The sequence below is a fragment of the Protobothrops mucrosquamatus genome, unplaced genomic scaffold, assembly GCF_001527695.2.
Source record: "Protobothrops mucrosquamatus isolate PMUCROS unplaced genomic scaffold, P.Mucros_1.0 scaffold1173, whole genome shotgun sequence".
Taxonomy (NCBI): domain Eukaryota; kingdom Metazoa; phylum Chordata; class Lepidosauria; order Squamata; family Viperidae; genus Protobothrops; species Protobothrops mucrosquamatus.
Genome location: NW_015387387.1, coordinates 187,963 through 201,728, shown reverse-complemented (window position 1 = coordinate 201,728; position 13,766 = coordinate 187,963). Strand labels below are relative to the sequence as shown.

Sequence of the window (13,766 nt, the reverse complement as noted above, 5' to 3'; positions counted from 1 at the left end):
ACTTGCAGGATTGTAAGATTCCTTCCTTCCTTCCTTCCTTCCTTCCTTCCTTCCTTCCTTCCTTCCTTCCTTCCTTCCTTCCTTCCTTCCTTCCTCCCTCCCTCCCTCCCTCCCTCCCTCCCTTCATAAAACTTTATAAAAATTATGGAAAACTTAAAATACATTCTTGAATGCCAGTGACCTGTACAAATTCTGCTGCTGTGTAGCTTGGTTTCCAAAAATTTAGACTCTCTAAAAGATGAGGAAGGAAATTGCTCTCTCGTTTTAGGGTCTTTGTAGTGGAATTATTTGGTCAGGATTTGAGTGGATTAGGATTGCGCACTCGCCTTGCTTTCTGAATCCAGTCCTGCTATATAGTTGGAAGCTCTTAAATTAGGATTCAGCCCTTCCACAGCATAACCTCTCCTTTTAGCCTTGCCTAATGTAAGCAGATCTTTCTTGCTAATGTGTGCCCTTCCCCCCTCCATTCAGAATAACTCATGATCATTACAGGTTCTGAAGGCTGATAAGTTGGCTGAGGCTGAGGCATGTGTACTTAAACAGCGCCATTATCCTGCCTTGAGAAAGGCAGGCATTTGGAGAAGCAGAAGAAGAATGAATCTGCAACGTTGCTCGCCATTGTGTATGGGGTTACGCATTATAGGGAGGAATTATGTTTGAGATACAGAGGAGAGGAGATAATCACCGGGCACCGACACGTCGAAAGAATTGCTTCATTGACCATCATGTCTTTGTAATGCCTGTATAGTTGGTGTTAATCCTCACAGCATTTTTTTTTTAAAAAAAATATCCTTGAAGTTCTGATAAACCTGTGTCGTATTTCTCCCCCCACCCTCTATTTTCTGTGAATTTTCTTTTAACTTCCGCCCCGTATAATTTCTCTTCCCACTATGCACAGATCTACTTAACCTGCAAACTCCCTAGTGTGGTCTATGGGGAATGTAGAAAAAAATTGAAAACTCATCAATAAACTCTTTAACTTCCAGTTTCTGATTTCAGTAACTATCCCTGTGTGCCTTAGGGTCACTCCTGGTCAAACCGGCACTCCAGGAAAACTCCCCTTTCCCCTAAAAGGCAAGGGCGATGAGTTTTCTCGGGGCTGTTTTATCATGAGTCTCTGCCTTGCCAAGTGTCAGGACTGTGATCACGGTGCCCAGGGAACTGGGAGCCGGAGAAAACGAACACCCATAAATAAAGGGGTTTTAAGCTTCCTTATTAGCTCAAGTAAATAGATTTAAAAGTGTAACCTGGAAGGGATGCCTACCAAGCATGTTGATAGCCAAACCTCTTACAAGCTGGTAGGAGCTCCTTAAGGAGAGGTAACTCAAAAGGGAACCCACTTTCTGCAGGGCCTAACACTAGTTTTTGGGCAGAAGCTCCCAACTAACAGGAGCAACCTTGCCGTTTTTATCAAAACCTGGAGCCAGGACTTAGTGGCCTGGTTCTATGGTCACGGGACTGCAAGACCTCCCCTTGACTGGGTGGCCCATGCTTGGGATGGGAATCGAAAGTTGTGAGACTTTCACAGTGGGAAAAGCTTTGAAGCTACATAAAAACCCTTCCCCCTTTACTCAATATTCTTTAATACTGTTAATACCACTTTACAATGCCTTGGTAAGGCCACATTTGGAATACTGCATCCTATTTTGGTCACCAGGATGTAAAAATGATGTTGAGATTCTAGAAAGAGTACAGAGAAGAGCAACAAAGATGATTAGGGGACTGGAGGCTAAAACATATAAGGAACGGTTGCTGGAATTGGGCATGTCTAGTTTAATGAAAAGAAGGACGAGGGGGGACATGATAGCAGAGTTCCAGTATCTCAGGGGCTGCCACAAAGAAGAGGGAGTCAAGCTATTCTCCAAAGCGCCTGAAGGCAGGACAAGAAGCAGCGGATGGAAACTAACCAAAGAGAGAAGCAACCTAGAACTAAGGAGAAATTTCCTGTTAGAACAATTAATCTGCCTCCAGAAGCTGTGAATACTCCCAACACTGGAAGTTTTTAAGAAGAAGACTGGACAGCCATTTGTCTGAAATGGTATAGGGTTTCCTGCCTGAGCAGGGGGTTGGACTAGATGACCTCCAAGGACCCTTCCTACTTTATTATTATTATTATCATCATCATTATTATTACTATTATTAAAAAACCAAGCAGGCTAGCTCAGAAAGATGGGAGCTAGCAAGCGTGCCTTTTCAGTTTGCAGCCCCTGCCCTATGGAATTATCTACCTGTTGAAGTTTGATTCAGCAGTTATACCACGGATGGGCAACTGTGGTCCCTTTATGACCTGTGGACTCCCAGAACTCCTGACCCAGCTCCTGAGCTACACTCACTATCTATAGATGATGAGGAAAGGTCCATCTGGAACAAACTGGTCTATTCAACATCCATGGAACACTTTTCAGGAGATCCCTTGCTCCTGCCTTCCAATTCTAAATAAAAGAGGAAATTGAAGACAGAATGTCTGCTACTAGATGCCAAGGGGGCATGATGGCTCGGTGGTTAAAAGATGCTGAGCTTGTCTGCTGGAAAGCTGACAGCCCAGGTTCGAGACCCAAGTGCCGCAAAATGGGGTGAGCTCCCGTTACTTGCCTCATCTGCCCACTTAGCAGTTCGAAAGCATGCAAATGCAAGTAGATAAATAGGTATCACTTAGATGGGAAGGTAACAACTGTTCAGTGTTTCAGCTGCCTTGACACTGTTCGGGCTGCTGGCCACATGACCACAGAAATGTCTTTGGACAACACTGGCTCCCTCGGCTAAGAAATGGAGAACACCCCCCTAGAGTTGGACACCAAACCTTTACTAGATGCAGTGCTTTTTTTGTCAAAAAAAAAAAAAGGTGCTGGAACTCAGACGTCATACAACCCGCCTTGCTTACCCTACAAGGTTCCATCCAAAAAAGGTGCCGGAACTCCGTTCTGGGCGTTGTATGACAAAAAAAGCCTTGACTAGATGCAAACAAAGCCATGGAGATCAACGGTTATTGGGCTGATACAACTTCTGGAGACCATCTGCTGGGCGACTAGTGGGCTTCTTGAACAGTTAGTTGGCCACTATTGGACTGTTTGGGCTGATTTAGGAGGGCACTGCTTACGTTCTTATGTTCTCAAGGAAAAGCCAAAGTGAGCAAATGCAAAGTCATAAATTTAGTGAATAACATACCTCCATGCAGAACCTTCTAAAGGTTCTGAAGAGCCTGGAGGCAAAATAATACATTTAAGCACTCCCCATCCTATCTGAGCATCGGATTATTACTTTCTGTCCTTGAAAATAGCAACATGGGGGGGGGGGGAAATGGGTCTCTGAAATGCCGAAACAACAAGTAGGGAAGGTAACCATCGAGATCATTGCGTCAATACCATCTTGAGTTGATGCAATAATATTTGTACAGGCAAATGTTATTAGGCAAAGCAAAACATAGCATGGGACAAATACTCTGAAGTTCTTGTGGATGATCCTTTAATGCAGGGGTCTGCAACCTTGACAGTCAGCTATGCTGGCTAAGGAATTCTGGGAGCTGAAGTCCACAAGTCTTAACGTTGTCAAGGTTGCAGACCCCTGCTTTAATGTATCAGAAACTGCTGGAATGTGACCTGGGGGATTGTCCTGTTTCCCCGTCTTGGATCTGTCATCTGTTGCTGCCACCAGACCTGCTTTTTCCCTCTGTTTGTGATTCACTTTGGAATGCTTGATGTGGAATGCAAGCCACCTAATTTGCCCAACCTCATGCATTGGTTGGACTGATTTTGATTTGATTTGTTGATGGCCCATCTCCCTGTCAGATGAGACTGGGCAGCCCAACCAGCAAGACCATAAAGTCTTCTAATAACAGTAAAGATTACAATTAAAAAAGAAGGGGAGGAAGGATGCAGGGAAGGTGGGGGATCTTAATGCATCAACCACTCCTGAAATCCAGGAAAAACTTCCTTAGCTTGTCAGAAGACTTTGAAGAATTCGAAAGCAGAGAGGATCCATGGAAAGCTACAAAGAACCAACTCTGGATGGAGCCAACGGAAGAGCCGGCATCTGGGCCTGACAAAAGCTGGGAAGCATGGAAATTGTTGAATAGATTGCGCACGGGTACAAGATCCAGAACAAATGGGGCTATCTGGTGGCTTCTGCTCTTTGAGATTGTGCTGACATGCAGACAACAACACATATGCATGCCTGCCCGCCCTTTGTGACCCCATCAGTGTACATTTGAGGACCTCATGGCTGCGTGACAGAACACAATTCATGTTGTTATTTTCTGGGCAAGATCTGCTTAATATGTACATATTTTAATCTTGTATTTTATATTTTAAGTTTTATGCCGTGTAGTATGCCTTGTTTTAATTGTGATGCTTCTGATGCAAATAAACCACCCCTTATTTACAGGTTTGGAGCTTGTTCCTGCTGTCCCTTTGAGGCTGAAAGATGGGTTGGTTAAAACACAAATCACAATTTCCCTCTCCATTCTCGTTTTTCCTGAATTTTAAACCGTTGGCATATTTCTTTGTTGCGTTAATATGTCCAAAGCATTTTGAAGCAGTGCTGGAGGCAACCTGGCTTCAAACCAAAGAAATCACAAGATCTCCTAAGAAATTATAATCCACTAGATCAATGTAATCATTTCCCTAAAGAATAAAATTCTAATTATGTGCCTCCTGACTTTGTGTTTTAAGAAACCTTTCACCCGCTTTCAACTTTTTTTTTTTTGGCAATTATCCTGCATTGCAAATGATGTTTTCCTCCCAAGAAAATTTGCTTTATGAATTTAATCAAGCTTCTTCAAAAAGCTTCAAAGGAAGGCCACGTCTAAAGGGAAGAGAGAAGGATTCTGTTTTTCGGATGGTGATAATTGTGGATCAGCACTAAAGCAGAAAGATAGACAGATGCACGTAGATTGTTCTGCATCACTTTATTTTATTATTGATCGCATGGCCACAGGATAGTAGAGTGACCAACTGATAATTAAGAAGATAAAAATAATTCCATTTGTAAAGCACCAAGATCCAAGCTCAATCTCTCAAACTGATTAGATAAATATTTCTGGGAGAAGGAAATTAGTAAGGTTGAATGCCTATAGGGAAATAAGGTTCAGCTGTCAGTACTATCAGTATGTGTTGTGTGTGTGTGTGTGAGAGAGAGAGAGACAGAGACAGAGACAGATAGATCCTGAAGATCACAAAATGAATTAATTCATCCATTGGAATTGGTTCGCTGGAAAAAGCATGTAGCAGGTAAGAGACATAGTACATTTTCCCTGCAGTATCAGTGCTAAAAGCTTTCATGCTACAATTATGATTGAATAATCAGCAGGCCCAGCAATATCTAAAGAACTTGGCCAATTACTATCATGAATTTTATAATAATTGGATGAGAGGCGCATTTGTAGATATTTAAATGGGGTTGATAAAAGTGATTTAGAATATCTTGCATGCTTTTATTAATACTGAAACACATCCCTTTTTTGAGTAATTTCTTTTTTAAAAAACAAATTTTATTGGTTTTCCAGTTTTACATTTAAGTATTTGGAAAGCAGCATGGTGACTGGGTAATCAGTGGTTCAATAACAAAATCTTTAGTACATATCTCAGGTTACATCATCAGAAATTCCTTCTCTATTTCCCTTAACATTTGCTATATCATATTTAGGCTAGTAAATTTCTAATTATGACAAACTTAGTTAAAACATTTATCAATATATTTTTGCTTATACATATCCATGTCCTGTTTTTAAGTTTTACCTAATTTTTAATTCCAATATTCCAATTTAACCTTTAATATCCATAGTATTTAAGTTTTGGGTAATCCAAATTTCCTTTATTTCACTACATAAAAGTTATCATATCTAGAATACACATATTACTTACTTAAATATATTCTTATCTTATTTCATAAACATTTTCTATTTCTCATCCTAATACATCACTTACTAATAGAGTATCCTTTATTGTCTCAAGTCCGTCTATATATTATCTGGGCTAAACAATAGTTCGAAGCTAATTCCTAATAGTTTTCATTTCCCTTATAAATCTAAATCCTAAATATTAAGCCAATTATTTTTTATCATTCTTTTAACAGTAATATTTAAGTCCAATAATCGTATTTCCCTTCATCTAAAAATCTCCCTTTAGCCCATTAGTTGAGACTTTAGGATCTTTTATCATAAATCAAAAGATCCCATTTAAAAAAAATCTAACTCTAGCTTTCTTTTTGTGCCAACCAGGCTTCCATACCAATGCATTTAAATCATCAGATGGATCTCCCTTCATTCTTGTACATGTTACTTGAATCAAGGGAGACCATCTAGTTATCAATTTTCCAGAGAGGCTGGCCCATTTGTAGTCATTAAGTTGTCCTAGTGGCTCCTTCAATTCAGTTTGGTCTTGTTCCTCAGGTTTCTTCTGGTTTAGATGGAAAGTCACATCCAGTTTTATGGTTATTATTTGATCGTCTAGGTTTTCAATATGCTGTACTTGTTGATCTTTAACAGCCTCCATCTTGGTGTTGCTTTGTTCCACTTCTGTTGCTTTTGGGGTTGTAAGTTCTTTAATTGCGATCAGGGTTTATATGTCAAAATTTTCAGTAGATTGTATTTGTTGATCTTTAAAGTCCTCCGTCTTGGTATTAATTTCTTCCGCTTCTGTTGGTTTTTGGATTGTAGGTTCTTTCGTTGAAATCAGATTTTCATTTTGTAGGTTTAAGCTGGCGCCTTTGTCTTTCAGTCTGGATTTAATTATCTCAGTAGCGTCAAGAATTTTTTCAAGTATAAGTTTATAATTCATTTGTTGCTGGTCTTCCTCCATTTCTAACATAGTTATAGATAGTCCTTTAGTGAAGGCTATTTCTTAGATGAAAATCAGTAAATGTTCACCCCCCACAGTTCCTAAAAACCAATTTCACTGTCCAGCTGTTCTCCCAGCTTATTATCTCTTTTAGATAATACCAAGGACATTTAAAATCTTTTTCAAAACCAGAGCTAGGTTTTTATCCAGTTTAAGTTCTTTTTCATCTTTTTTACAAGTAGATAAGGTGACAGGCCCCCGTGAAAGTAAGAATTTTTGGGTCCACAGATATCAAGGTTATATAAATCCAGTTACTTAATTGTATTTTTCAGAAGTTTATTTTCCCTAAGTAGTCAGACGCCGCCATTTTAGAGGGTGGGAAGAAGACGTTCCCTTCCCTCTGTCTTGACGGGGAAAAAGTTTCAGAAAGCTTTTAACAGGAAAATATTTGGGATACAGAAAGGTAAAGTCTCACCCAGTTCCTCCGCAGTGTTTTCGAAGTGCTTGGTTGTAATTTTGGCCTCAGCAGGTAGTGGCTTAATGATGGGCCATGTGAATGGCCGATGTTTTCCTTGTCGGTCCGAAGAGCTGCCGCCCTTCCGTGATCAATCGGGAGGTCCTCTTCATCCTCGTTGCCCCTCCAAGGCGACTTTCGACCCCTTTCAGGGTCCCCCGGCGGGAGAAAACCGGACGGCAGAGGGAGCGATTGCCCCACTGTCCGCCAGCGCTGTGATTATGAACCAGAAGCCCCCTTTTTTGAGTAATTTCTAGTCCTCACCTCCAGGAACACCCATGATGGATCCAACTTATTGACTACATAGCTTTGCCAAGCCCTTCCATCCTCTTCAGGTAAAATAGTGACACAGTTAAATCACTGACTCCTTCACACATGACACCAAGTCATGAAGTGGCCTGTTTGATTTTCATGTGAATTGGAAACTAGTCGTTAAAATTTGGAAACCATGGCTTACAAATTTGTGTTATGGGTGAAACAAGTCCTAGCTAAGGACAGTTCTGTGTTACCTGTATGTGTGGCTAGGACAAGTTCTTTGTGCAGAGTGCCCAGCAAACAAATTTCATGGTGTCTAGACATAAACAATAGGAAAGGAGACTAGACAACTTCAATCCAATATCTCTAGACCTTCCAGAGTATGTCAGAGAGATTTGGGAGGCATGGTTTTCATGCATTCACCCTTTCCCCATTAATGTTGACCAGTTCCTTCTGCCACCACTATGTTTTGCTAGCAGAATATTTCTTCTGTTATCTGGGTTGGGGACGTGATGTATCTCCGGGTTTGTTGGGCTGTGAGGTTTATATTGCTTCCTTTGACTTCGCCAGATCAATTTCACACGTTTCAGATATGTTGAAAAAGACAAGAGAAACCCAGAATTCTAGACATTTGTCTTCCTGTTCTCTTGGAAAATTAGAATTACAAACAGCTCAACATAACCTTACCCTGAAGCAGATTTCTACTGGTTGGAATGACTACTCACACTTATTTACCCTGTTTTACCTCAAAGCAAACTTAATTAACAAATTGCATGAAATAATCAAGGAGGCCATATTATTATTATTTTAAACTTGGATTGATTTATTCTATGCCTTGGATAACAATAGCTGCAGTTTCTGATTCCGGAGTGTTTAGAATGCTGAAATCAAAAGCTTTAGAACATGATCCTACAGAATGCAAAATACTATAATGTCAGCAACACTCCTGAGCACAGCAAAAGAATTACAGCACTGGCATTCTGAAACAGAACAATAACAACAACAACAAAGTTTGTTCATTATTTTGAAAGAAATCCCTTGATTTGGAAAGGTGCAAAACATGGCATATCGGCATGTGCACTTGAGGAGTGTTTCACAGGAGGATTCGCAGGATAGTTCCGTGCGGCCAACATAACTGTCAGACCAGTTGAATTCCATTTGTTCTTTATCTCCGTTTCATTTTGTCTTCGCTATCAAGGCATGAAGAGAGCATCAATAAGGAGCTCCCATTTTACAGTATGGGAATTGGTTAGGCTGAAGTCTGACTCTTAACACTTTGCACTGCAGTTTCCATAGTTGCTCTGCCTACTTTTCTGGGACTGACATAATATTCTGATTGTGTTTTTAAAAGTTCATGAGGTTGGCTATTGAAATGTCTAGGCCAGGGGTAGGCAGCCTTGCTTGCTCAGGAATTCTGGGAGTTGAAGTCCACGAGTCACAAAAGAGCCAAGGTTGCCTACCCCTGGTCTAGGCCCACTTCCTTTTCAGTTTGCTTGTATGGTGGTAAATAAATGTATACATTAGGACAGTGATGGCGAACCTCCTAGAGACCGAGTGCCCAAACCGCAACCCAAAACCCACTTATTTATTGCAAAGTGCCAGGGCTGCATCAGCATTGTGGTGCCCTTAGGGAGGTGGGGGTGGGCATGGCGCACTGGGTGGCCGTGGCTGCAGTGGTCACAGCAGACTGAGTGGGCATGGCCAGGGTGGGCGTGGCCACCTTGATGTTGGTCATGGCGGAGATGCCTGTGGGGGCTGGGCAGGATTGGGGGAGATCCAGAGGGTCTCTGGTGGATGGGATGGTGGGCAGGAGGCTCGTCCTGCGGGGCGAGGCAGGGGGTAGGGCATGGGTGCCATTGCTGTGGGGCAAGGCGAGGCAGGGGCGACTGCTGCCTGACACCATCAGCCCCCACACACAGAGGCCAGCGAGTGCATGGTCTACCACCTCTACTCAAGCTTGCTAGCCAGCTGCTTCACCTCTTCTGTGCTGGGTGGGGCTGCCGCTCCGGGCACCAGCAGTGGCCTAATGGACCTGCGCAAGCTGGCGGCAGCTGTGGCAGGTGTGCCCACAGAGAGGGCTCTGAGTGCCGCCTCTGGCACGTGTGCCATAGGTTCGCCATCACTGCATTAGGAAATACCTAAAACCTCCTTTCGCCAATAAAGGAAAATTCAAAACTTGGAGAGCACTGCAACTTTGGAATTTCTTATCATTTGGAGAAGTCGGGGTAGTCACTGTCAACATCATCCTTCTCAAGATATGGCAATCAAGCATGCCCTTACAGTCAAAGCTCAATCATTTGATATAATATCTACGGACCCAATGTCCAGAGGGTGCAAAATTAGAAGGCTTATTCACGATAAGGTTGGGAATTCTTTCTATATAACTGAAGATAAGATAGATTAAAATATGTTACAATAAGCAAATCCTAATTAAGTTTAGTGGCTTCTTTCACTGTTGATCAAACAAATTGCTTCATTAAAAAGTGCACTGTTGGATAAAGGTTGAACATCTGGCAATTAGAAGCATTATCAATTCTGTTTCCAGGGACTAAGGCAAGTCAGAAGATACGATATGAAAATGTAAAAGAAGTGCAGCCATCTTGATTTTATACTTAGACAAAGACTTCTTGATCTTTCCAGAAGCTATACATATTTGGAATGTTAAGATTATTTCATTTTCAGGTTTCTGGATATAAATAGAAACAGTTGAACAATTCATCCTGGCTTATTCTTCATCCGATTCATTTAAGAGGGGATCATGAGTATTCTTTTGCTTCCTTAGGCTAAGTCCAATCCCAATTTGTCTGTTGCTCCTTTTACAATTCTTGAAGTAGCTACGGACAACGATAAGACATAATTCGATTAGTCCCACCGTAGTTCTGTTCAGCTGATTGCTTATGAGGTCACTTGGGGGGTAGGAAACTGGGAGGAGCTTTCAACATTCAAAAACCTTCTGCAAACAACCAGGGTAATTGTTCTACAAGAATGAGACACTATTCTCTCCCCACTATGTGAGTAAGAAGAGGGGAAGGGGTATATCAGAAAGGGAAATAACAGGAAGAAAAGGAAAAAGAGAGGAAATGTAACACACACACACACACACAGAGAGAGAGAAAGAGAGAGAGAGAGAGACAGAAAGAGAGAGACAGAGAGACACACACACACAGAGAGAGAGAGAAAGATAGAGAGGTCCACTCATTTCTCATTCCAAGTTCACACCTCAGTGGGACTCACTACCCATAGTTTCTCCTTGAAAGAATGTGGCCCTTGATAAACAGGTTCCCCATTCATACGTTATACCTGACACTTGAGAAATCTACTTTGAAGGGAGTTCTGGAGTTGCCTAATAGGATGCTGGAAACATAGGAACTGAGTAGGTCTATTCTGGAAGGAAATATCCTCTTATTGAACTTCTCAGACTATGAGGAAACCTTGTCTGATTTAAAAAAAGGAAGCTGTGTCCTACCTGACCTTAAATGGTTCCCACTGAAGGAGTGAAAAAGCAGGTCTCATGAGGAACCCTGCTTCATAAGTCAAGTCCTGCTCAAAAGTAAGAATTTTGCAAGAGCGTCTTCAAAGACCTGCAGCTTTTTAACTCTTAAGGTGATCAAAAGTATTTTGATCTTTGCTGTGTTACATCCCCACACAATTAATAATCTGTCAGGCAATGTAGGGAACTAGTGGGTCCCAACTGGTTAACTCTACAGAAGGCTCAATCCACACCACGTTCTGCAGCTGGGATGTCCAACGTTGGCAACTAAGACTTGTGGACTTCTAACTCCCAAAGTTCCTCAAGCAACCATGGGAGTTGAAGTCCACAATTCTGGGAGTTGAAGTCCACAATCTGGGAGTTGCTCAACAAGTCTTAAAGTTGCCAATGTTGGACACCCTGTTCTACAGAGTATGGCTTTGGCTTAGACCAGGGGTAGTCAACCTTGGCTCTTTTACGACTCGTGGACTTCAACTCCCAGAATTCCTGAGCCAGCTAAGCTGGCTCAGGAATAGACCCTTAACTTCAGGTGCTCAGTATTTTCTCGGTTCCAACTGATGGGGACCGAATCTGACAACTTACTTGAACTTTGGGAACCAAATAAACCATTGGTTCCTAATTCGTTTGGTTATTCACAAACGTTACACCAAAGAAAGAACCAGATTTGTTAAAAAAGGACCAGAGATATTGTACTAGCGTTGTTGAACAACATTTGAGGCACCATGCTGTCATTGGACAATCACCAGAGGAAGCAAAATTTCCTGTATTCCTTCACATACTCTTTTATTCCATTGCAAGTCTCTGCATACCCGTTTATTCAAGGACATAATGTTGATCAGGAACATATTATTTCAGAAAACTTACCAATAAACCAGGAAATAATTCACTGCCGTAATGAGGATTGCAAGGGCATAATGCCAGCAAAAGCACATGGTGATGAACATTATGTTGCTGTGGTCATTCAGATCCCATTCTGGTCCTCCCCATGGTGGATACAACACAAAACCTATCTGGGATTTTTTTTTTAAAAAAAAAAGAAGCACTGATGATGTCCTATGCAATTAATAGGCATACCAAGTTGCAAAGATTCTGGGTAAAGCACAAATGGCAAACATTCATTTTAGAAACTGTCCAGCATAAAAATGATTCATCTACACCTTACGTATGTATTTTACCCAGTGGTGGGGTTCAGCCGGTTCGCACCACTTCAGCAGAACCGGTAGCTAATTTTTTGTTGCCCAGGCCCACAATGGACTTCCAGAAGCGGCATCTACACAGAGAACCGGTTGTTCCTATATTTGAATCCCACCACTGGTTTTACCCCATACTCCTCCTTTCCTACCAATGTCCAGGTTCTTGTGATATTCTAATAAAGAGATTTGAGGGCAGTGAGGCAGTGGATAAACAGAACTATGATTACATTACTACTCAGAACTTTGAATTAGCTAATTTCTGATGCCAACAGATAAGATATATATCCTCCCTGGTTTCTGCTGACAGGAGTAAGGAGGAACCTGTGGCTCAAAAGGTTAATATAGTTGCCTAACATGCAAGCTACACAGGTTCGAATCCCAGAGGGGTATGACTAGCTGATGAGAGCTAAAGAGCTTGAAATAGCTATACTGGTCTCCCACTAACTCTTTGTCAGCCACAAAATTTTGAATTTACAGTATTCACAGTATATGACGTCTGCCTGCAAAACATGCTCCTAGATTGGAGTGAAACCAGAACAGACTGATTTATATTTGGTAGACCGGGTACTCCACCCAACAGATAAGATATATATCCTCCCTGGTTTCTGCTGACAGGAGTAAGGAGGAACCTGTGGCTCAAAAAGTTAATACAGCTGCCTAACATGCAAGCTGCCGAGGTTCGAATTCCAGAGGGGTATGACTAGCTGATGAAAGCTAAAGAGCTTGAAATAGCTATACTAGTCTCCCACTAACTCTCTGTCAGCCACAAAATTTGAATATATATATAATACACACACACACACGAGGGCAATTTGGAAATAAACCTCCGTTTGATTATCAATGACAGACACTCGCATATGCAGAACTTGTATTATACACATTAGAAAACTACATTACATTACTTTTTGACATGATTGCCATTCAAATTGAGGCACTTGTCATAATGTCTTACAAGGTTTGTAATTCCTTCTGCAAAAAAAAACTCCCTTCTGGGAATGAAGCCACCCTGTAACAGCATCGTGAAGCGCATTGCCCTCGTCAAAGCAGTGCGACCCAAGCCACTGTTTCCTTTCAAAAACTGGTTCATTTTCAATTAATCTAGTGGACGAGTTAACTGCAACACAACCTTCTCCTTCCATTCCTCACTGCCTACTAAACTGCACATGGCGCCATAGGACGGGCGTCGCTATCCTTGCCTATTTCTCACACATGCTCAAATGGAGGTTTATTTCTGAATTGCCCTTGTGTGTGTGTATGTGTGTGTGTGTGTGTGTGTGTGTGTGTGAATGTCTATCTATCTATCTATCTATCTATCTATCTATCTATCTATCTATCTATTTATTTATTATTATTACCATTTATACCCCGCCCTTCTCCCGAGGGACTCAGGGCGGCTTACAGGTAAATAAAAACAGTACTATACAATAAATATCTAAAAACCAAATTAAAATATATATTAAATAACCTGTATTAGATTTAAAATTATAAAATCCCTTTAAAATCCCTATAAAATCCCCCCCTAGGCCAATCCCGCTTGATGG

At 41.5% G+C, this 13,766-nt stretch overlaps 1 protein-coding gene across 1 annotated transcript in view; it reads right to left on the bottom strand.

Annotated features, from left to right (window-relative positions):
• Positions 1 to 11,892: 11,892 nt before the first annotated feature.
• TMEM45B (transmembrane protein 45B) overlaps positions 11,893 to 13,766 on the bottom strand; it is a 7,530-nt gene continuing 5,656 nt past the window's right edge. Inside the window, exon 4 of the mRNA XM_029285005.1 lies at positions 11,893 to 12,042. Within this exon, the coding sequence (XP_029140838.1) occupies positions 11,893 to 12,042 (150 nt within the window). The remainder of the gene's footprint in view (positions 12,043 to 13,766) is intronic.